Here is a 24,413-nt window from a genome sequence, read left to right on the forward strand (position 1 = left end):
TCATTTACAAAGTCACGATTGCTTCAGAGCCAAACTAGATTGACGGGACTGGCAGAGCTGCTCGGCAGAGCCGAGGGGGCGCAGTGGTTAGGGTGCAGTACTGCAGGCCACTTCAGCTGACTGTTGTCTGCAGTTCAGCGGTTCTAATCTCACCGGCTCAAGGCTGACTCAGCCTTCCATCCTTCCGAGGTGGGTGAAATGAGGACCCAGACTGTGGGGGCGATATGCTGACTCTGTAAACCGCTTAGAGAGGCCTGAAAGCCCTATGAAGCGGTATATAAGTCTAACTGCTATTGCTATTGCTCACGAAAACAAAATTCATGGATTCCGAATCCATAATCCCCAACTTATGACCGCAATAAGAATCAGAATTGCTACTGCTAAACGAGGCGGTTGTTAAGCGAACCACACCTAATTTTACTCCCCCCCCCTTTTTTTTTTGCCAAAGTTGTTGGGAACTGTCGTTCACAGTTAAGCGAGTAAGTGTCAAGCGAATCACTGCCGGCGTTAAGTGGATCACACAGTCCTTAAGCGAATCCGGCTTCCTCCATCGACTTTGCTTGTCGAAAGCCGGCTGGGAAAGCTGCAAACGGAGATCTTGGGACTCCGGGATGCCGCAACCATCATAGATAGCGGCTGGGTTTTGACCGTGGGAATGCTTACCGTGGTTGTAAGCACGAAGACCAGTCCTAAATCATTTTTTTCCCCAGAGTGCCGTTGTAATTTTGAAAGGTCTCTAAACGGGTGGGTTGCAAACCGAGGACTATCTAAATGCATGGCTCCTTCCATGAAAAAGACGTGTGAACGCTTCCACTGCCCCTTTAAGGACTGAGCCCGCTTCATGTTATCCGCTAAGGGAGAAGAAGGCAAGGTAAAAACAGCCATGTTTGTCTCTGTCCATCTGTCCATCACTGTGGGGGTTTCATCCCTGGAGGTTTTTAAGAAGAGACTGGACAGCCAGCTGTCTCAAATGGCACAGGGTCCCCTGCTTGAGCAGCGGGCTGGACTAGAAGACCTCCAAGGTTCCTTCGAGCTCTGTTTTGATTCTTTTTATACAGACCAGTGTTTCTCAAGCTTGGCTGCTTGAAGATGGGTGGACTTCAACTCCCAGAATTCCCCAGCCAGCATGGCTGGCTGGGGAATTCTAGAAGTTGAAGTCTACCCATCTTCAAGAGGTAGAGGTTGAGAAAAACAGTGGTGTAGACAGAATGTGTATCACTGGTGTAGCCAAAGCTCCCCTTATCATGTGTACTCAAATTTGCATTGCTTCTTTTTTTAACCAAAGCACATAGGCAAAACAACTAGGGCTGCATGAAGGTACACAAAATATTTTCAATTTGAACCCGGATGGAACACGGGACGGCCGCAAAGGATCAGATCTGCATGAAAGGGGAGGGAGCCAACGGACATGTTAAAATTTCCCGGGACCAAATCCCTTTCATGAAATGAATCAATTGCATGACAAAACAATTAGACAGCCTCTCCCGCCTCCGTTTTTGCGAAAAATGCCCCATTCTTCGCCGGTTTTTCGCAGAAACAAGAGCATTTTTTCCTTTCCCCCAGCCCTGCTGAAGCCTGCAGAGTGCTTCTGGAGGCTGGGGGAAGGCAAAAACGCATCCGTTTTTTGCGAAAAACGGCCCATCTCTGCGACTTCTCTGGGACTGGCATGTGCACACTATTAAAAAAAGGGGGGAAATTTACATTTTTTTCAATGAAGATTGTTCTGCGCATGTGCAGAACAGAAAATAAAGATGGCGGTATCCGGGATAGAACCGGTACGGTGTCTGGCCGGGTTACTAACATCCCCCCCCATTTGACTTTGTGGCTATAGTGATCACCCTCTTTTAACAATCCCATAATCCCTTACGGCAGTGGTTCTCAACCTGTGGGTCAGGATCCCTTTGGGGGTCGAACGACCCTTTCAGAGGGGTCGCCTAAGACCATAGGAAAACACCTATTTTTCAAAAAAAATACAGAAAACATAAAATAATTTTATGGTTGGGGGTCGCCACAACATGAGGAACTGTATTAAAGGGTCGCGGGCATTAGGAAGGTTGAGACCAGTGGTGGGATTCAAATTTTTTTTACTACCGGTTCTGTGGGCGTGGCTTGGTGGGTGTGGCAGGGGAAGGATACTGCAAAATCTCCATTCCCTCCCCACTCCAGGGGAAAATCCCCATTTCCTCCCTATCAGCTGGGACTCGGGAGGCAGAGAATAGATGGGGGCGGGGCCAGCCAGAGGTGGGATTTATCGCTTCTCTAAACTACTCAAAATTTCTGCTACCGGTTCTCCAGAACGGGTCAGAACCTGCTGAATCCCACCTCTGGTTGAGACCCACTGCCTTAGGGGGTGGAGTTTGGGCAACTGAATGGAGCTGAGCGTTTACTGGCCGGATGCCCATTCTGTCGCCAGTGCGGAGTTTCATTTAGCAGATATATTCTCAGGATGCCCAGAGAGAGAAATATCTGCCTCTCCCTAGGAGCAAACTCACAGGCTCCTAATTGTGATGCAAGAGCTCTGACTGCATCACATAAAATTGTGACTGTAGTCCTGTTTCTGAAATCTGTCTCTGTCATTAAATGAAAAAGGATTTATTCCATCAACGTCAGGGATCTGTTTAACTGAGGATCAGAACCTGATGATCCCCGGATCCATCAAAGGGGCCTACGTCAAGAGGAGAAATTTCTCGAGCGAAATGAATGTTAGAAGTGGAGTTTAGCTGGCAACCCCCTGGATGGTTTCCCCTCCCTTTCAGCTGTTATCCTAATCCCTAATCTTTAGGAACAGAATAAAGATATCTGGTTAACTTTCAGGGATAATTGAGCCCAAATCCCTGAAATGTTTTATTTGTGGAGGAAAAAATAAATAAAAAGACGATCACATTAACCATAAAATATCCCTCTCATTGGAGAAGAGGGATTGAATTTCAGAATGAGGTTTACACTTCGCGTCAAGGCAAAATGCAGATTACGAGTCCAGGTGGTCCTCAGTTTACGGCCACAGTTGAGCCCCAAATCTCTGTTGGGAAGAGAAACATTTGTTCAGTGAGTTTTTTTGCCCCTTTTTACAACTTCTCCCCATGGTTGTTAAGTGAACCACTGCAGCTGAGAAGTTAATTCACCCAGGTTGCCAAGTGAATCTGGCTTCCCCATTGATTTTGCTTGTGAGACGGTCGCAAAAGTGGATGACATGACGCAGGGACACGGGAAAAGGCCATAGATGTGAACCAGTTGCCAAGCATCAGAATTTTGATCACATAACCCTGGGGATGCGTAACTGTGAAAAACGGCCGTGAGTCAACTTTTTCAGGGCTGCTCTAACTTTAGTCGGCACATGAACTTGTTGTAAGTCGAGGACTACCTGATCAAAATTCAGATGCTTGGCAGCTGCCTCGTGTTTATGACGGTCGCAGTGCCCCAGGGTCACAAGATCCCTTTTTGCGGGGAAGCCACTTAACAACCTTGTTACTCACTTAACAGTTGCAGTGATTCACTTAACAACAAAGGGTCTAAAATGGGGCAAAACTCACTTAACAGCTGTCTCACTGAGCAACAGAAATTGTGGGTCACAACTGTAGTCAGAGGTGGGTTGCTCCCGGTTCGGCCCAGTTCATTTGAACCGGTAGTGGAATTCAGGCTTGGATGGCAGAACCGGCTGTGACCCAGGCCTGACACGCGCCGGAATTGGTTCCCTTGCTACCGCTTGAGCGTCGCCATTTTGAATTTTAGTGACCGTGTGTACGCAGTTAACTGTAAATTGTTCTGTGCATGCGCGCAGGGTTCCACCACAAAACCGCGTTCGACTAAAGCGCGCTCGACGAAACCGCGTAGCTGACGTCATCAACAGAGCGACAACAGCGCGGAGACAGAAGCACGCTGTAAACGCTAAACCTAAAATTAACCCCTAAACCTAAACCTAACCCCCCTAAACCTAATCCTAAACTAACCCTAAACCTAACCCTAAACCTAACCCTTAACCTAACCCTAATCCTAACCCTTAACCTAACCCTAAACCTAACCCTAACCCTAACCCTTAACCTAACCCTAACCCTTAACCTAACCCTAACCCTAATCCTAACCCTAACCCTAAACCTAACCCTAAACTAACCCTTACCTTAAGTTGAATCGGCTTGCTTTCAAAGCGCTATTTAAAGCGCCCTTCTTTCTCTGTGCTGGCTGTTGTCGCCCTGTTGATGACATCAGCGACGCGGTTTAATCGGGCGCGGCTTAGTTGAGCGCGGTTTTGTCATGCCACGTGCGCGCAGAACAATTTACATGGAACAGTGCACATCTGGCACATATAGCACATGTTGCGCGCAGGTTTTGTGAACTGGCAGCAAGCCACCCCTAACTGTAGTTGTAAGTCCAGAACTAGGTATATTTTGTTTGACTTGTTGTGTCGTGCCAACCTGGAGTATACAATATTTATTTTCTCATTATTTCTGGGCATCGGGAAAGGGAACACATGCCAATTTTTCAGTACTGAAACAGCTTTATCAGTCACCAGCAATGCAGTGGGAAGTTGGGTGAAAAAAAAAATAGGAATATACTTACAAGCAGAGGTGCTGAAAGAAACACCTGTTTGGAAAGAAGAAGAAAAAAAACACCATGTCATGTTTCCATTGACAGAAAAAAAACCTTATTCACAGCACAAAAAATTCCCTCTATGAATTCTGACATGGTGGAATTCAATTTTTTTTTGCTATCGGTTCTGTGAGCATGGCTTGGTGGGCGTGGCAGGGGAAGGATACTGCAAAATCCCCATTCCCTCCCGATCAGTTGGGACTCGGGAAGCAGAGAAGAGATGGGGCGGGGCCAGCCAGAGGTGGAATTTACCGGTTCTCCGAAATACTCAAAATTTCCGATACTGGTTCTCCAGAACCTGCTGAATACCACCTCTGGTATAAACCCAGGGGTGAAATTCAGCAGGTTCTGACAGGTTCTGGAGAACCAGTAGTGGAAATTTTGAGTAGTTCGGAGAATTGGCAAATACCATCTCTGGCTGGCCCCAGACTGGGGTGGAAATGAAGATTTTACAGTATCCTTCCCCTGGAGTGGAGAAGGAATGGAGATTTTGCAGTATGCTTCCCCTGAAGTGGGGAGAGAGTGGAGATTTTACAGTATGCTTCCCCTGAAGTGGGGAGGGAATGGAGATTTTGCAGTATCCTTCCCCTGGAGTGGGGAGGGAATGGGGATTTTGCAGTATCCTTCCCCTGGAGTGGACAGGGAATGGAGATTTTACAGTATCCTTCCCCTGGAGTGGAGAGGGAATGGAGAAGTTACAGTATCCTTCCCCTGGAGTGGGGAGGGAATGGGGATTTTGCAGTATCTTTCCCCTGGAGTGGAGAGGGAATGGAGATTTTACAGTATCCTTCCCCTGGACTGGGGAGAGAATGGAGATTTTGCAGTATCCTTCCCCTGGAGTGGAGAGGGAATGGAGATTTTACAGTATCCTTCCCCTGCTGTGCCCACCAAGCCCCACCCACAGAACCGGTAGTAAAAGAAAATTGAATTTCATCACTGTATAAACCAGTCTTTTTAAAAATTTGGCAGCTTTTAAACTTGACGGGCTCTATATCACTCTGGCCTCCCCAGACCTGTTGAACAAAACCATAGAGTCTTTTGAAAGAGCGTCACAGCATGGGCCAATCTTATTTCCGCAGGGTAGATATTCTACATGGAGGGAGCCACCACAGAGAAGTCCCTTCTTCTTAGTCTCACTAGATCAGGGGTCCCCAACATGTGGGCTGTAGCCTACTAACAGGCTGTGGCCTAATTGCTACCGGGCCATGTTAAGGGTCGGTGCCCACATGCCCATACGAGTATTGTCGGGGGCGCTCACGGTCTCACTCAGGAAGAGCTGAATTGTGTCCATAAAGACCCTTTGTGATTACTTTGCACGCTTACTTCGACTGGTGGTCGTAGTTGTGACTTCTGGGGGGGAGCTGTTCTTCTTCAGACTGGACCGTCGTTCGAAGCAAGGGGCAGGAGCCGCCTTAAGGTCATCCAAAGGAGCCGTTAGCAAGGAGTGCACAGGAGACCTATCTTTGTATCGGTCCTCAAAAGAGGGTTTCTTAGAGGAGGTATAGCGAGCGGAGAGTTGGGACACTACAGGAAGCAAAGACAATGGGCGTTAAAAGCAACCTGGAGGGAAGCAACTTAGAACTGGGGAGAAATTTCCTGACAGTGAGAACAATTCATCAGGGGAACAGAAATTGCCTCCAGAACTTGTGAATGTTCCAATACTGGAAGTCTTTAAGAAGATGTTGGATGAAGAATAGATGCTATTCTATTCTATTCTATTCTATTCTATTCTATTCTATTCTATTCTAACTTTGTCTGAAGTGGTGTAAGGTTTCCTGCCTAGGCAGGGGGTTGGACTAGAAGACCTCCAAGGTCCCTTCCAATTCTGTTATTCTATTCTATTCTATTCTATTCCATTCTATTCTAACCATTTGTCTGAAGTGGTGTAGGGTTTCCTGTCTGAGCCGGGGGTTGGACTAGAAGACCTCCAAGGTCCCTTCCAACTGTTATTCTATTCTATTCTATTCCATTCCATTCCATTCCATTCCATTCCATTCCATTCCATTCCATTCCATTCCATTCCATTCCATTCTATTCTAACTTTGTCTGAAGTGGTGTAGGGTTTCCTGCCTGAGCCAGGGGTTGGACTAGAAGACTTCCAAGGTCCCTTCCAACTCTGTTATTCTATTCTATTCTATTCTATTCTATTCTATTCTATTCTATTCTATTCTATTCTATTCCATTCTAACCATTTGACTGAAGTGGTGTAGGGTTTCCTGCCTAAGTAGGGGGTTGGACTAGAAGACCTCCAAGGTCCCTTCCAACTCTGTTATTCTATTCCATTCTATTCCATTCCATTCCATTCCATTCCATTCCATTCTATTCTATTCTATTCTATTCTAACCATTTGACTGAAGTGGTGTAGGGTTTCCTGCCTGAGCCGGGGATTGGACTAGAAGACCTCCAAGGTCCCTTCCAACTCTGTTATTCTATTCTATTCTATTCTATTCTAAAAGGGGGTGTTTCAAGGGTTCCACCACAAAAGCGCGTAGGACAAAATCGCGCTCGACAAAAGCGCGCTGTGACGTCATCACAGCGCGACGAAAAAGATCGAAAAAATGTAAAAATAAAGCTAAAACCTTCCCCTAACCCCCCCAAACCTAACCCTAAACCTAACCCTAACCCTAACTCTTAACCTAACCCTAAACCTAACCCTAAACCTAACCGTTAAAGTAACGAAAAACGTAACGCTAACCCTTATCCTAACCCTAACGCTAACGCTAACGCTCTAAAGCTAACCCTAACCCTTACCCTTACCCTAACCCTAACCCTAACCCTAACCCTTACCTTTATGTGAATCGGCTTGCTTTAATTTAATTTTTATTAATTTTTATTTGAATTTTTCGATCTTTTTCGTCGCGCTGTGATGACGTCAAAGGCGCGATTTTGTCGATCGCGCTTTTGTCGTCCGCGCTTTTGACGGGTCACGGTTTCAAGAGACCCCCAAGGTGGGTTTTGTTGCCATTTTTTTCTTTTACAAATGTGAACCACCATTTCCCATGCTGATATTGTACTTCCGTAAGACAATCCCTGCGGAGATTCTCAGTCATCCATCTCATGGTTATCCCAAAGGTGCTTTTTCAGGAGACAACTAGACTTTCTTTGAAGACGTTTCGCTTCTCCTCCAGGAAGCTTCTTCAGCCGAGGTGGCGCAGTGGCTAGAGTGCAGCACTGCAGGCTACTTGCAGCTGACTGCAGTTCTGCAGTTCGGCTGTTCAAATCTCACCGGCTCAAGGTTGACTCAGCCTTCCATCCTTCCGAGGTAGGGAAAAATGAGGACCCGGATTGTTGTTGGGGGCAATATGCTGACTCTGTAAACCGCTTAGAGAGGGCTGAAAGCCCTATGAAGCGGTATATAAGTCTAACTGCTATTGCTATTGCTAGCTCTGACTGGATGGTGGGGAAAGGAAGGATTTATACTCCTTGCAGACAGCTGGTCCTTTGCATCCTTTTAGAGGGTCGTTGAGGCCACTTGGAGGTTTATCTCTGTCCTCAGGGTCACCTGAGTGGTGCTCTTAGCACTGAGTAGTGCTACTCAGGTGACCCTGAGGACACAGAGAAACCTCCAAGGGCTTCAGCTATCCTCTAGAAGGATGCAACCTCTAAGTTCCCACCTGCGATTTCTACTACCAGTTTGGGTGAACTGGTCCGAACTGGCTGAATACCACCTCTGGTTCCCTCGTTTAATGTCCAAGGGGAAGCTCACCACTGGATGTAAAAGGGAAAGCCGATTCTTGACCTTCAAGATCCGCAGTATGTAAGGTTAAGGCATCCCTGTGGATAAAACAAAAAATAAAGCCACGTTGTCTCTCTGTTACTCAAGAACCACCTACAAGATGAGGAATACAGCCTGACATTATCAACAAAAGAAATAATTGCAGGCAGTCCTCAACTTACAACCATATGAAGTTACAACGGCACTGGGAAAAAAAAGTAGCTTGTGACCATTTTTCACACTTACGACCGCCGCAGAATCCCGAAGGCCCCCTGGTCAAAATTCAGATGTTTGGCGGCTGCCTCATATTTATGACCGTTGTAGTGTCCCCGGGGTCATCTGGCCCCCTTTGGAGACCTTCAGACAAGGAAAGTCAAGGCCTTGCCAAAATAAATCTTCCAATAAATGACTGGTTTTCTTTTGAAATTTGGCTCGTGACTCAATGAATCAATTAGGGCATTTTTTTGGAAACCTGACAGCACCCTCTTTCCAATCAGCCTCCAGCCTCCATTTTGGGCCTTTCTCCCTATTTGGAACTGAACCAGATGGAGGTTTCTCCCAACAACGAGGCAGCCATGTTACAATTCTACCCTTAAGGATAAGGCTATGCTTTTGCCATGTCGAAGAACCAAACCAAGCATCGCTTCTCACCTGCTGTATGCTTCTTGCCCCCTGGTCACCTCTGAAGGTAAGTCTCTGACTGCAGACTCCCTGTATCGAGAGACAGAACTCTGTGAAAGCCATCAAAGAAGGGTGATTATTGATGAAATCAATGTACGATAATGACGACAAAACAATCAAAGAAGCTTCCTTTGAGGAAAATGAGGATGTTCATGGAATCCCAGGACTGGTCCAGTCTCCTGGTTGGAAAAAAAAAATCTGAACCAAACCAAGCCAGTTTCTGAAAGAATCTTGCTTAGAATGTCCTTAACCAAGACAGTTTCCTTTCCCTAATTATTTCTTGAACCAGCGGGGACCAGATGCTAAAAGCACTGCACAACAAGATGTTGCTTCCAACCCATCAGCTAGTAATAGGAAAAAAAAAGGATTTCTGAATTTTCCATTTTAGAATAAAATAGTGGCGGAGAATTTTAGAATTTTTTGTCTTTGCCTGGGGAATGATGCTTCCTTAAAATGGATCTTTTGGGGGGAACATTTCTGGAACAAGCTTTCCTTTCATTGTGGGAGGAATTCTGCTATCTTAGAAAAAGCGTGAGATGTATCCAGTGGTGGTTTCCTACTGGTTTGGCCCAGTTCGGCCGAACCGGTAGTGGTTTGGTGGCCTGGGTCGCTGGAACAGGCAGTGACCCAAGTCTACCACACCCACGAACCTGTTCTCCGGTTGGCGCCATCGGCATTGCCATCTTGTTTTTTGGTTCTGCGCATGTGCAGAAATTTTTTATTGTACTGTGCATGCGCGCATAGTGTGCATCAAGCATGCACGCAGCGTGCCCACAACTGAACCAGCAGTAGTGTCTGCCGAAACCCACACCTGGATGTCTATAACGGCGACGAAAGAACATTCAAAGCTCAAGGTTGAACTGTGGGGTCCCAGGTGCTCCCTGAACTTGGTGGCTTTCTTTCAGACGTTTTATTACCCAGCTAGGTAACATCATCAGGGCTAGCTGAGTTTTTAGTAATGAAATGTTTGCAAGAAAACCATCATGCTCAGAGAGCACCAAGGAAACCACAGTATCCGTAACTGTAATCTTAACCTGGGACAAGGGAAGGCTAAAGAGAATGTTTCTTTTAATTGTCTCTCTAACTGCATTCTGGATAGGTCACGAATGTTCACAGATGCTTGAATACCCCCATAAAAATACATAAAAAATATGCAGTTGTAAAAGGTAAAGGCAAAGATTCCCCCACACATGTGTGCTAGTCGATCCCAACTCTAGGGGGCGGTGCTCATCTCAGTTTCAAAGCCAAAGAGCCAGCGCTGTCCGAAGACGTCTCCGTTGTCATGTGGCCGGCATGACTAAATGCCAAAGGTGCACAGAACGCTGTTACCTTCCCACCAAAGGTGGCTCCTACTTTTCTACTTGCATTTTTTAACGTGCTTTCGAACTGCTAGGTTGGCAGAAGCTGGGACAAGGAACGGGTGCTCACTCCATTATGCGGCACTAGGGATTCGAACCACCGACCTTTCTGATCGACGAGCTCAGCGTCTTAGACACTGAGCCACTGTGTCCCTTTACGCAGTGCTAGAAATAATAATAATAGGGGGGAAAAAAACCCACATTTTCTCCCATCGGGCTCAATTAGAATATTTTGATCTGCCAGGTCAAAATTTCAGAGCCTCACCTGCAGGGGTCATATGTTCTTCTGCCCATGTTTTCTCTGCTAGGAAATTCTCTGAATGGGGCGGTAAAAATGCAGACACCACGTAATACATCATATTATTTACACAGTTTTTGGGTAGTCATTAACAGTCTTATGCAAAGTGGGATTCCTGATTGGGAAAAGAAACATGGCTGAGTGGCAGCTTCATTAGAGCATAGTGTATCAATATGTCGGTTAGCAGAAAATGAGACTGGCATAAAGCGGGACAAGTGAAGGAAAGTGATGGGAGGACTCCCTTGGCTTTTATTTCCCTTCCACCAAACTCGTCCAATAGTGGGACAAAGCCCACCAGCCAATCACCGTATTCTTCTTTGCATGGCATAGAGATGGGCGAGGAGAGACACGTGCGTGGGACAACAGGCTTAGCCGCATCTCAAATTTTCCAAGGAGATGGGGGGGGGGGCAGATGGCGAGGTGATCAATGCCCACGAAGTGACAGTATTCTTCTTTTTCTAAAGTTATTAACCAGTGGAAAAGCTTTGCCTTCAGAAAACGTGGGCGCTCCATCACTTTAAGAAGACACTGGATGGTCACTTGTCTGAGATGGTACAGGTTCTCCTGCTTGAGAAGGGGGCTGGACTAGAAGACCTCCAAGGTTCCTTCCAGCTCTATTCTATTCTATTCTATTCTATTCTGTTCTGTTCTGTTCTGTTCTATTCTGTTCTATTCTGTTCCATTCCATTCCGTTCCACTCCACTCCCTATTCTATTCAATTCTGTTCTATTCCATTCCACTCTCTATTCTATTCTATTCTCTTCCATTCTATTCCATTCCATTTCACTCCCTATTCTATTCTATTCTATTCTATTCTATTCCATTCCACTCCCTATTCTATTCTATTCCATTCCACTCCCTATTCTATTCTATTCCATTCCACTCCCTATTCTATTCTATTCCACTCCACTCCCTGTTCTATTCTATTCCACTCTCTATTCTATTCTATTCTACTCTATTCTATTCTATTCCATTCCATTCCACTCCACTCCCTATTCTATTCCATTCCATTCCATTCCATTCCAATCCCTATTCTATTCTATTCCACTCCACTCCCTGTTCTATTCTATTCCACTCTCTATTCTATTCTATTCTATTCTATTCTATTCTATTCTATTCTATTCCATTCCATTCCATTCCATTCCATTCCACTCCACTCCCTATTCTATTCCATTCCATTCCATTCCAATCCCTATTCTATTCTATTCTATTCCACTCCACTCCACCTTTTTTGTGTGTCTTCCCCCCCCCCCTTTCCTACACTTTTCCCTCCCTTATTTTTCCTATTATTTTCTTTTGGAATATATGTACTAAAATTGGAACGATACAGAGAAGATTGGCATATTACAAATTAATAAAAAGATCCTTCCTCAATTATTGCTGCAAGAGGAAGAAAAAACTGAATAGCCAGGACCAGTAGCACCTGTAGCATGTAGACAAAAGGCAAATAATAGGTTGAATTGACTTCCCACCGCTATAAAAACAGAAACACAAAACTCCTTGTCAACAGGAGCAGAAGAACACCTGTAATATATGCACAGGTAGCCGAATTTGCCTCTTGCCTAATGGAAAATATAAATTCAACCTCCTATTCTATTCCAGGGGTGTCCAACCTTGGAAGCTTGTGGTCTTCATCCCCTAGAATTCCCCAGCCATCATGGGAATTCTGGGAGTTGAAGTCCACAGGTCTTAAAGTTGCCAAGGTTGGATAATCCTGCCCTAGTCCATGGTCTGCTATTACTCATCTGAGAAGTTTAAACAAACTGTTCCACGAAACCACCCTTATCGCCCATATGATGATATGAATTTCTCCTATATTGGATCGCACCATGTCTTCACCTAGCCAGATTTCTGTTCCGCGTGGAAAGTAGATTGAGAATTTCTCAGCACTGATGCCAAAATTCCTTCAAAGGGAGATCTTGGTTATTAAACCTTGTGTGTGTGCTTGTGAATATACCTCTCTCTCTCCATTCATCCATCCGTTCGTCCATCCATCCACCCACCCACCCACCCATCCAGCTAGGATGTAACACCTAGCTGTCTTGATTTATCTCAAAAGGTTATGCAAGCTTGGATCTGGTTAATACAGGCAGTCCTCGACTTGCGACAACAACAGAGCCCCGAATTTCTGTTGCTAAGTGAGTCATTTGTTAAGTGGCTTTGGGGCCATTTTATGAGCCTTTTTTGGGGGCCATATTTGTTAAGTGAATCACTGCAGTTGTTAAATTAGTAACACGGTGTGTTAAGTGAATCTGATTCCCCTGTTGACTTTAGCACTAGCAATAGCACTTGGACTTATATACCGCTTCTCAGTGCTCTTACAGCCCTCTCTAAGCGGTTTACAGAGTCAGCATCTTGCCTCCCCCAACAATCTGGCTCCTCATTTGACCCACCTCGGAAGGACGGAAGGCTGAGTCAACCTTGAGCCTGGTGAGATTTGAACGGCCAAATTGCAGGTAGTCAGCAGAAGTAGCCTGCAGTACTGCACTCTAACCACTGCGCCACCTTGGCTCTCGACTTGTCAGATGGTCATAAAAAAATGACCGTTTGGGACACTGCCACCGTCATAAATATGAGCCAGTTGCCAAGCATCTGAATTTCGATCACATGACTATAGGGATGCTGCAACGGTTATAAGTATGAAAAATGGTTATCGGTCCCTTTTTCACAGTGCCGTAACTTTCAACGGTCAATAAATGAACTGTTGTAAGCCGAGGACTACCTGTACTTGGCTGAGAGGCCCATGAACAATACCAGGGCATTGCAAAAACCGTGACCCGACAAAAGGGCGAACGTCAAAACCGCGCCCGACTAAACCGCGTCGCTAAAACCACGACGTCATTAACGCACCGACAACAGCGTGTCAACAACAGCGCGTCGACAGAAGGGCGATTTACAACAGCGCGTCAGCAGAAGGGCGATTTAAGTTAAGGTAAGGGTTAGGTTTAGGGTTAGATTTAGGGTTAGGTTTAGGGTTAGATTTAGGGTTAGGTTTAGGGTTAGATTTAGGGTTAGGTTTAGGGTTAGATTTAGGGTTAGGTTTAGGGTTAGATTTAGGGTTAGGTTTAGGGTTAGATTTAGGGTTAGGTTTAGGGTTAGATTTAGGGTTAGGTTTAGGGTTAGATTTAGGGTTAGGTTTAGGGTTAGGTTTAGTGTTAGATTTAAGGTTAGGTTTAGGGTTAGGTTTAGGGTTAGGTTTAGGGTTAGGTTTAGGGTTAGGTTTAGTGTTAGATTTAGGGTTAGGTTTAGGGTTAGATTTAGGGTTAGGTTTAGGGTTAGGTTTAGTGTTAGATTTAGGGTTAGGTTTAGGGTTAGGTTTAGATTTAGGGTTAGATTTAGGGTTAGGTTTAGGGTTAGATTTAGGGTTAGGTTTAGGGTTAGGTTTAGTGTTAGATTTAAGGTTAGGTTTAGGGTTAGGTTTAGGGTTAGGTTTAGGGTTAGGTTTAGGGTTAGGTTTAGGGTTAGGTTTAGGGTTAGGTTTAGTGTTAGATTTAGGGTTAGGTTTAGGGTTAGATTTAGGGTTAGGTTTAGGGTTAGGTTTAGTGTTAGATTTAGGGTTAGGTTTAGGGTTAGGTTTAGATTTAGGGTTAGATTTAGGGTTAGGTTTAGGGTTAGGTTTAGGGTTAGGTTTAGGGTTAGATTTAGGGTTAGGTTTAGGGTTAGGTTTAGTGTTAGATTTAAGGTTAGGTTTAGGGTTAGGTTTAGGGTTAGGTTTAGGGTTATGTTTAGGGTTAGGTTTAGGGTTAGGTTTAGTGTTAGATTTAGGGTTAGGTTTAGGGTTAGATTTAGGGTTAGGTTTAGGGTTAGATTTAGGGTTAGGTTTAGGGTTAGATTTAGGGTTAGGTTTAGGGTTAGGTTTAGTGTTAGATTTAAGGTTAGGTTTAGGGTTAGGTTTAGGGTTAGGTTTAGGGTTATGTTTAGGGTTAGGTTTAGGGTTAGGTTTAGTGTTAGATTTAGGGTTAGATTTAGGGTTAGGTTTAGGGTTAGGTTTAGTGTTAGATTTAGGGTTAGGTTTAGGGTTAGGGTTAGGTTTAGATTTAGGGTTAGGTTTAGGGTTAGATTTAGGGTTAGGTTTAGCATTAGGTTTAGCGTTACGTTTAGGGTTAGGGTTAGGTTTAGGGTTAGGTTTAGTTTTACAGCGCACTTCTGTCGCCGCGCTGTTGTTGGCGCGATTCAGCACTCATTCGTCGGAGCGCTTTAGAACACGAGGTTTTGTCACCGCGGTTTAGTCGGGCGCAGTTTTGTCATTCGTCCTTTTGTCGGTGAACTGCAAAAACATCCCAGGAGAAGACAGTGGCAAGTCATCCTTCGACTGTTGCTAAGAAGAACAACATGGGTGTGTCCAGGAAGTAAAGACAGACGGAGCTCAGTTTGGAAAATTTAATCTCAATGGATTCACACAAACTCAGCATAGGTGAGATGTCCATTGATGTCTGTGATTATCCTTGGCAAAGGATACCCCCTTTGCCTATAGACCATTCATTTCCAAAATGAGAATCCTAAACACAGAAGTTACCAATATTTTGCGTATCCTTACAGCGTAGTGCTCAAGTCAGGGTCGCTGTCACTTTCTGCTGTGGGGAGAATGGCAGAAGGTATTTCATCGATGGTACTTCGCAGCTCTTGAAGGAGTTGTTTTAAATCGCGCAGCGGATCCTCCTTGGCGTACTTAAGCTTGGACGGCATCTGTACGGGAAGATGGGTGTGGAAAAGACTCGTGAGGATCGGTGAAACACGCAAGTACAAAGGCCCTCTTCCCTCAAGCACTAGTGTCAGGTTTCCGAAAGATGCCCTAGTTGATTCATGGACCCGTTTCCGGCCTCCGGAGCCCAGGGGAGGCCATTTTCACCCTCCCGGAACTCAAGGGAAGCTTCCGGAGCCTGGGGAGGGTGAAAAAACGAGCCTCCTAGAAGTTTGGATATGAGCCCGTTTCCAGGCTCCGGAGCTCCTCTGGGGCCTGGGGGAGGCCATTTTCACCCTCCTAGAGGCTTGAGGGAAGCCACGCCCACCCAGCAACTGGGCAGAGAACCGGTTGCTAACATTTTTGAATCCCACCCCTGAATGTTTCATGTTCCAGAGCAGACACAGTACTTACATGAGAGATGTGGCCTGCGAACGTTTGACACGACGGTGCGCTGGATGAGTGAGGCAAGGATGAATAGCGCTGCTTCAGTGAGGCGGAACCCACAGTGTATCCTGGTCCCTGCAACTCCTTGGGAGAGGAGATGTTTATGAATAGCCATAGCAACAGCACTTAAGACTTTATTATTATTATTATTATTATTATTATTATTATTATTATTATTATTATTATATTTTTTATTTTTATTATATAAAATACAAAGAAGAAAAGAACGTAAGAAATTAAGGGAGGGAAATAGGGTGTGAGATACAAGAGGGAAGAGAAAAAGAAAAGAAAAGGGGGAATTGACATCCACCTCTTCCTAGCACAGTACACGATAAACACATTCCAGCCTCAAGATTTTTACAACCCCTGGTAAGCCCCAATTATGGGAGGAAGCTAATTGCTTCCATCATCTGTCATTCGGCTCGTCACAAGAGTCCATCACGACAGAAACCCAATATATATATATTTTTTATACTAGTCTCCCTTTATTTATTTATCAGCACAAAATAAAAAAACATTATATATATATATATACATATACATATACATATACATATACATATACATATACATATACATATACATATACATATACATATACATATACATATACATATACATATACATATACATATACATATACATATACATATATATATATATATATATATATATATATATATATACATACTTAAAGTCACAACCCCTGGTATGCCCAAGTATGGGAGGAAGGTCACACTTCCACTCTCTGTCATTAGGCTCGTCACAAGAGACCATCCAGACAGAAACCCAATATTTTTTACTGTTGCCTTTTTTGTTACATTTGTTATATTTATGCTGATAAATAAATAAAGGGAGACTAGTATAGATCTATTTCAAGCTATTTAGCTCTCATCAGCTAGCCATACCCAAGTTTGGAATCGAACCTGTGCTCTATTGCCTCCCAGGCAGGGAGTTAACCATTTGAGCTACAGAGAACGACTTCCTTATCAGCCAGCCAGGGTGGGAGGTATATACTTAAAGTCACAACCCCTGGTATGCCCAAGTATGGGAGGAAGGTCACACTTCCACAAGTCGTTCTCTGTAGCTCAAATGGTTAACTCCCTGCCTGGGAGGCAATAGAGCACAGGTTCGATTCCAAACTTGGGTATGGCTAGCTGATGAGAGCTAAATAGCTTGAAATAGATCTATACTAGTCTCCCTTTATTTATTTATCAGCATAAATATAACAAATGTAACAAAAAAGGCAACAGTAAAAAATATTGGGTTTCTGTCTGGATGGTCTCTTGTGACGAGCCTAATGACAGAGAGTGGAAGTGTGACCTTCCTCCCATACTTGGGCATACCAGGGGTTGTGACTTTAAGTATATACCTCCCACCCTGGCTGGCTGATAAGGAAGTCGTTCTCTGTAGCTCAAATGGTTAACTCCCTGCCTGGGAGGCAATAGAGCACAGGTTCGATTCCAAACTTGGGTATGGCTAGCTGATGAGAGCTAAATAGCTTGAAATAGATCTATACTAGTCTCCCTTTATTTATTTATCAGCATAAATATAACATATATATATATATATATATATATATATATATATATATATATATATATATATATATATATATATATATATATATATATATATATATATATATATATATATATATATATATATATATATATATATATATATATTTCTTTCAGTAAGGCCAAAGGATTTGAAAGAAGACAATAAATCTTGTGAATAAAAATGGGGACAGCTCACAAAGATTACTAGGTGCAAATAGAAATACACATTATTTCCACAGCAAAGGAAGATAAAGCAGGAATGGTTAATTTGGTTGTTTTATTTAAAGAGGAAAATAGGCTCTTATTTGGGTATCCCTTCTGGAATTTGTGCTTGGGAAGAATAGCACTTAGACATATATCTCTTCATGGTGCTCTACAGCCCAACAATTCGGGTCCTCATTTTACTGACCTCGGAAAGATGGAAGGCTGAGTCAATCTTGAGCTGATCAGGATCGAACTCCTGGCAGTCGAAATGCAGAGTTAACCTGCAACACTGCATTCTAACCACTGTGCCATCCCTCTTACATTATAGCATAGGATAGGATAAGGTAGGGTAGATCAAACTCCTGGCAATAGGCAGAGTCAGCCTGCAATACTGCATTCTAACCACTGCGCCACCACAAAATATTGAATAAGTGCCATATTATAAAGGAGGAGAACCTTGTGGCTTAGTGGTTAACACATCTGCCTAATATGTAATACAGCCCAGGTTCGAATCCCAGTAAGGGTATGGCTAGCTGATGAGAGCTAAATAGCTTGAAATAGATCTATACTACTCTCCCTTTATTTATTTATCAGCACAAATACAACGTAAGTGCCATATTACTCCTATATTTGTGCAATATTTGTGTCGGGAGCACCAAAGCACTTCTGGATTGGAAGGAAGGATTAACCAGTGATATATGATCCTTGCCCAGGGGATGCCCAGCTGGGCGCCCTTTTCACCTCCCTGTTAAGTTGGCATTCTGAAGTGGTACCCATCTAGCTACTTGCACTCACCCACTTTTGAATTGCTGGTTTGGCAGGAGTGGGAGGGAGAGTGACCGTCATAAATATGAATCAGCTGACAAGCAATAGCAATAGCAATAGTTAGGCTTATATACCGCTTCATAGGGCTTTCAGCCCTCTCTAAGCGGTTTACAGAGTCAGCATATTGCCCCCAACAACAATCTGGGTCCTCATTTTACCCACCTCGGAAGGATGGAAGGCTGAGTCAACCCTGAGCCTGGTGGGATTTGAATAGCCAAACTGCTGAATTGCAGTGCTGCATTTTAACCACTGCGCCACCTCGGCTCATTCTGATGTTTGATCACATGATCATGGGGATGCTGCGGGGAGGAGGAGGGCGTAAGTGTGAAAAACGGTCATAAGTCACTTTTCCCGGTGCCACCGTAACCCCAAAACATCACTAAACAAATTGTTCTAAGTCAAGGACTGCCTGTAAAGGTTCTGACATATTTTTGAAAGCATGGGTGAAGCAGAAGACTTACTTTCACATCTAACGTGTGCTGAAGCTTGTAGCGCATAACTTCTTGTTCCTGCCGCTGAATGATGCACTGACACTCCGCAAACTGCAGAGATGCCTGGATAAAATCGGGAGGGAGTTATTTACTATTTGGGACATGATTCACATCCAGCATTATCAATCACATTTAAGTCGGTTTCCACTGCTATCATGTCTCCCCTAGTCCTTCTTTTCATCAAACTCAATATACCCAGTTCCTGCAACCGTTCTTCATATGTTTTAGTCTCCAGTCCCCTAATCCTCTTTGTTGCTCTTCTCTGCACTCTTTCTAGAGTCTCCACATTCTTTTCTACATCGTGGCGACCAAAACTGGATGCCGTATTCCAAGTGTGGCCTTACCAAGGCCTTATAAAGTGGTATGAACCCTTCACGTGATCTTGATTCTATCCCTGTTTTTATTAAAAAAAATAACTTCTCTCGGGGGGCCGCGGTAATTTCAAACGGTCGCTAAATGGATGGTTGTAAGTCGAAGACTGTACGTCGATGGGTTAAGGAAACTTACTTTATCTAGAGCGGCTTCCATCGTCACCAGTTTGTCTTTCAAACGCTTATCCTGGGACTTTAAGATTTCTAACTCTCCAGCCAATTTGTTGTTTAAAGCAGCCATGCAGCTCAGCTCTTGACTTAATCGGTTCCTATCTTCTTTCAAGTAATGTTTTTCCTGTAGAGGCAAAATAGGGGGATGGGGAGTGGGGTGGAGAGACACAAAACCAGGTTTCAATTTTTTTTAAACAAGGAACAGCATCTACCACGCTGCTTTGGATTTCAAACTGTAGGAAGTTAGCACCCTCCCCTCTCTTAGGAAAATGAGATTTTAGGAAATATGAGAAGGGAAGAATGTTTCCCCTAAAAGGGAGGTAGAAACTCAGCAGCATCACCACCACCACCACCTTGGTCAATGGGCCATTAAGGCCTGAGCCAGTCTATTATTTTACATAACTAAGATCTACCTCCTTCAGGCAGAGCCATAATCGGAATCCCAAAAGCCCTTTCATTACATCATCACCCAGCAAGGTTCAACCAAGCCTGGGACTCAGGACAACCTACAGAGTTGCCCCTGGGAGTCTGACAACCAATCAGAATACTAGCTCAAATTCAAAAGGGCAGAGAGGGTATAAATAAAACTCTCAGCATCTCTTCCTCTTTTTTTTCCTCCTTCACCTAACACCCACAAGGCATGGGATCCTGCCCACCATTCAAGCCATCTTTCCAAACAGCCTCCATGTTTCCAGGGTCTTTCTCCCCACTTGGAACTGAACCCAGAGGGACATTTGTTCCAACAAAACGATAAAATATCACAACAAATGTCCCCCCCCCCCAAAAAAAAGAAAAAAAAAGTCAAAAGGGTGCCAACAGAAGTACGAGCAAAGATCCCTTTGTTTTTGATGTGTGCGGTGCCAATTTTGACGTTTTTTAACCTCGTAAATATCCCCAATCTTGAAAGAATTAGATTAAGTGGTGATGAAATGGGGCACTTGACTTTTTTGCTCTGTGGGGATTCGGAGAAACTGTCGTTTGTTTGTTTATTGCCACATGCCAAAAACAGGGAGAGGGCAGGGATGCATGTGCATGCGTTGGGAGGGCGTTGCGCGCATGTGCGGGGGGAGGGAACATAGAATTATGGGCATGGGAACATGCGTGCATGACCCCCTCGCACTCACCCCCCCCGCTTTTGGCTCACAATGGCAAAAAGATTAGCCATCACTGGTATAGGGGCTGTGATAAAGACACCTGGCAATTAACTAGCGCTCGATATGTTCCATCCTTTCAATCATACTGTAGGCAGATTTGCACCCATAGCAATCTTTCAAACGTTTGGCCTGAGGATTGGGACTGGGCTACGTTTATCGCAGTTGAATAATTCAGCAAGTTGGACCTTAGTTGCATTCGTCATGGCTTCCTCCAAGAACTTAATCTTGCTCTGCAAGGCATCGATCTGGCCTCGTTTGGCTGTGATTTGCTTCTGCATCCCCATCGCGACTTTCATGGCTGTCAAAGAGAAGACGTCCAAGGCGTTAGTGGGACTTTGACCCTTCTTGGCGCGACAATTTTTCACGAAGGAAGGCGAATGTACGCGTCCCAGGATAAAGTCGCAGGATACAATCTGGGTCGATCACTTCATGTCTTAAGTGAGACATTGGCTAGGTAAGTTTTGCCCCATTTACCGTATTTTTCGGAGTATAAGGCGCACCTTTCCCCCCCCTAAAAGAGGGTGAAAATTTGGGTGCGTCTTATACACTGAATGTAGCCCCACCAACCCACCGTCCCCCACCCTTTGGCCTCTGCCTCCCAGCAATTTACCTCCTTGCAGCAAACGGGGAAAATGGGGCTTGTGGAGGCTGCAATAGGCGATAGCAATCTCTGCAGCCTGAAACAGCTGATGATCGGGAGAAAATGAAAGTGAAACTTGCTGTTTGCTCCACAAGGCAAATTACTGGGCGGCAGAGGAACAGCTGGAGCCTGTTCCCAGTGTGCGCATGCACAGAGTTGCCAGACTAAAGGAACAGCTAAAGAACAGGGGTCGACTTGGGAGTAAAGCCACAGATGGACAGTGAATGGCCCCTCCCAGAGGAAATAAAAGAGGAGCAAAAAGGGAGTGGAGTTTGCAGGAGACAATTAGTTCAACCCTACATTCTTGCCAAGTATTGCGGCCTCTGAAATATCGGCCTGGCCACTCTCCAAGCCTGATAAAGGTTGGTAATTGTGAACTATCTTGAAAGACTGTGGGAGAGGAAGACTTTGCTGGAGAGGAATTCTCTGTCAATTAAATAAAAGCGGTTTATCGGGACGAGGACTCGGCTTCGGGCTGCTGGGGAAGCCTCGGTCAGAACATTCCCCATCATTCAGTCAGAGCCGAAGAAACTTCTTGGATGAGAAGCAAAACCTCTTCAAAGAAAAACCCCAGAAAGTCCAGTTGCCTGTTGAAAAAGCACCTTTGGGGACAACCGGGACCTGAATGGCAGAGAATCTCCATGGACCTGACCTGAGACTCTCCTCCACAGACAAAGAAAAAAAGAATTCTACACAACGAAGGTCGCACCATTACCATGGCCATCCGAGCCCTCCATGGTCTTGAGAGTGGCCCTGGTTTGCTCCAGTTCAATCTGAGCAGTTTTCAGCTGCATCTTCAGCTTGTTCACGATGGTTTCCATGTCTTCGTTCTTCTCTCGGTAATCATTCCTGATGATTTCTGCTTCCTCTGCAGCGAAAGAGAAACACACCGAATCAAATCACGCTGTTCTTGGGTTTTATGCTCCCTCCGTGGTAAATGAAACCCAGCGCGAATTCAGTTCAGGGGCAGGGAGACCCGCTGGGATGTTGGTTGGAAGGGCCTCTGGGGACCAAAAACCGGGCTGCAGGCGGGCACTGCGCTCCCCCCGCCCCTGCGCATGTGCGCGCGTCCCCCCACATGCATGGCTGAGACCCCCCAAAATCAGCTGGCTGCTGGGAGGCGCACGCATATGTGTGATGCAGCTGAGTTGGGTGACAGCTCATGTGCCCGCAGAGCTGAAATCTGTACATCTTAAAGCTTGCTGAGGTTGAGAAACTTTGGTCTCGGGAACAGAGGTGGTATTCAGCAGGTTCTGACCAGTTCTGGAGAACTGGTAGCGGAAATTTTGAGTAGTTCGGAGAAATGGTAAATAACACCTCTGGCTGGCCACGCCCCCATCTATTCTCTGCCTCCTGAGTCCCAGCTGATTGGGAGGAAATGGGGTTTTTGCCGTATGCTTCCCCTGCCATGCCCACCAAGCCACGCCCACCAAGCCACGCCCACCAAGCCACGCCCCCCCATGCCACGCCCACCAAGCCAGGCCCACAGAACCAATAGTAAAAGAAAAATTGAATCCCACCACTGCTCAGGTATCTGAGAATAAAGACTCAAAGGAACAAAGGCGAAACTGGCGAATTACCTGCGAGAGCACTGAGCTCAATGCGGTTGGTTTTGATTTCATTCACAAGTTCTTCTCGCTCCAGTTTCATCTCTTTCAGTACCCGCAGCCTTTCCGAGCACACGTTCATCAGTTTCACCTTTTCTAATTCCATGTCGCTCAGGCTGGCCTCCAACTCACGAATCCGGCTATCCTTTTTGTCTTGTGAAACCTAGGTTGGGGGAAAAAAAACAAACCACGAAAGAACCAGGGGGGAGGGAGGGAAGGGGAAAGGTATATAATTGTAAAACCTATTAAAACTTTCAATAAAAAAAAATAAAATGAAATGAAAAAAAAAGATTTAAAAACTGCCTCGCTTAGCAACAAGAAATGCCAGGCTTGATTAATAGTATTTAGTATTTAATAAATTTATAGGCTGCCCAATCCCGAAGGACTCCGGGCGGCTTACAGAAAATGAATTTTGAGAAGAAAAAAAAAAAACAAATTTTTTAAAAAACAGAGGAAAACATGTTAAAAACCACATCATGCACTCAATCTGGTCGGGGCTGGACCTCAGTCATGAGGTCAACAGCCCCAGGCCTGCCGGAATAGCCAGGTTTTGATAGCCTTTCGGAAGGCCATGAGAGTGGGAAGGGTCCGGATCTCTGGGGGTAGTTCATTCCATAGGGTCGGAGCGGCTACAGAGAAGGCCCTCCCCCGGGGAGCTGCCAGCCGACATCGTCTGGTTGACGGCACCCGGAGAAGGCCCACCCTGTGGGATCTTATCGGCCGTAAGAAAAATGTTAAGGCACCTTCAGTTCCTGGAGTTCGACCTTCTTTTCATCGACTTCTTTTACGAGTTGAGACTTCTCTGTCTCCATGGCGCCCGCCGTCCGGCCATGTTGGCTTACGATCTCCGTCATGCCCTCGATCTGCTTCTGGAGGATCTCGATCACCTTCTCCTTCTCCGCCAGCTGCACCTTCAGGGACTCGCAGTCGGACTGCACTCCCCGCAACAGCTCGCTCTCGTTCTTCAGCTGCTGGAACTCCTGCCGCTTGCTGTCCACGCGTCCCCGCAGCTTCTCGATCTCGCTGTTGGTGCGCTCGATGACTCTTTCCTTCTCCAGTTGAGAACACTTGAGTTCGGCGATGACCCTCTCCGCGGAATCCAGGCTCAGTTTCCGTTCGCCCAGCTCTTGGGAAGCTTTATGGAGCTTTTCCTTGGTTGAATTCAGCTGGGCCAAGATGCAAGATTCCCTCTCTAGGCTGTCGTTCCTCTCTTTAATTGCGGACATCTGGAAAAGGAAAGATATAGTGTTTTCCCCACGGCTTTCAGCGTATCGAAGGAGATTATTCCCAAATGGAACTAGGAAGAGGAACAGCTTAAGATGAACCTGGTGTTCTGACCAAGGCTTCCCAAGAGCATGAAGCAAATTCCTTGTCCTGACAAAAACCTCTTTTATTAATTGACTGTGAATTCTGCTCAGTCACATCCAGCAAAGTCTTTCAAGGGAGGATTTACACTCACAGACCTTATCTGGCTTGGAGAGCTGCCAGGCCGATATCTACAAGACTTGACAAGGAGTCTCAGAGAGTCACAAACCAATTAAATGAACTAATTGTCTCCTGCAAACTCCCCTCCCCTTTCGCTTCTCTTTTTATTTCCTCTGGGAGGGGCCATTCACTATTCACC

The 24,413-nt window shown here is 45.2% G+C and overlaps 1 protein-coding gene and 1 pseudogene across 1 annotated transcript in view; one reads left to right on the forward strand and one right to left on the reverse strand.

Moving 5' to 3' along the window:
• Positions 1-24,413, reverse strand: part of CCDC158 (coiled-coil domain containing 158) — a 50,330-nt gene that overhangs the window by 2,820 nt on the left and 23,097 nt on the right. The window contains exons 12-24 of the mRNA XM_087723986.1: positions 23,533-24,015; positions 22,763-22,952; positions 21,898-22,050; positions 20,728-20,840; positions 19,354-19,512; positions 18,817-18,909; positions 15,732-15,848; positions 15,174-15,322; positions 10,604-10,654; positions 8,951-9,010; positions 8,291-8,358; positions 5,908-6,108; positions 4,555-4,578 (exon numbers count right to left, since the gene is read on the reverse strand). Of these exons, the coding sequence (XP_087580112.1) occupies positions 4,555-4,578; positions 5,908-6,108; positions 8,291-8,358; positions 8,951-9,010; positions 10,604-10,654; positions 15,174-15,322; positions 15,732-15,848; positions 18,817-18,909; positions 19,354-19,512; positions 20,728-20,840; positions 21,898-22,050; positions 22,763-22,952; positions 23,533-24,015 (1,861 nt within the window). The remainder of the gene's footprint in view (positions 1-4,554; positions 4,579-5,907; positions 6,109-8,290; positions 8,359-8,950; positions 9,011-10,603; positions 10,655-15,173; positions 15,323-15,731; positions 15,849-18,816; positions 18,910-19,353; positions 19,513-20,727; positions 20,841-21,897; positions 22,051-22,762; positions 22,953-23,532; positions 24,016-24,413) is intronic.
• LOC148043760 (U6 spliceosomal RNA) lies at positions 11,925-12,015 on the forward strand (annotated as a pseudogene).

The sequence above is a fragment of the Thamnophis sirtalis genome, unplaced genomic scaffold, assembly GCF_051295495.1.
Source record: "Thamnophis sirtalis isolate CommonGarterSnake01/CBP01778 unplaced genomic scaffold, rThaSir2_p1.2 scaffold_10, whole genome shotgun sequence".
Lineage (NCBI taxonomy): Eukaryota > Metazoa > Chordata > Lepidosauria > Squamata > Natricidae > Thamnophis > Thamnophis sirtalis.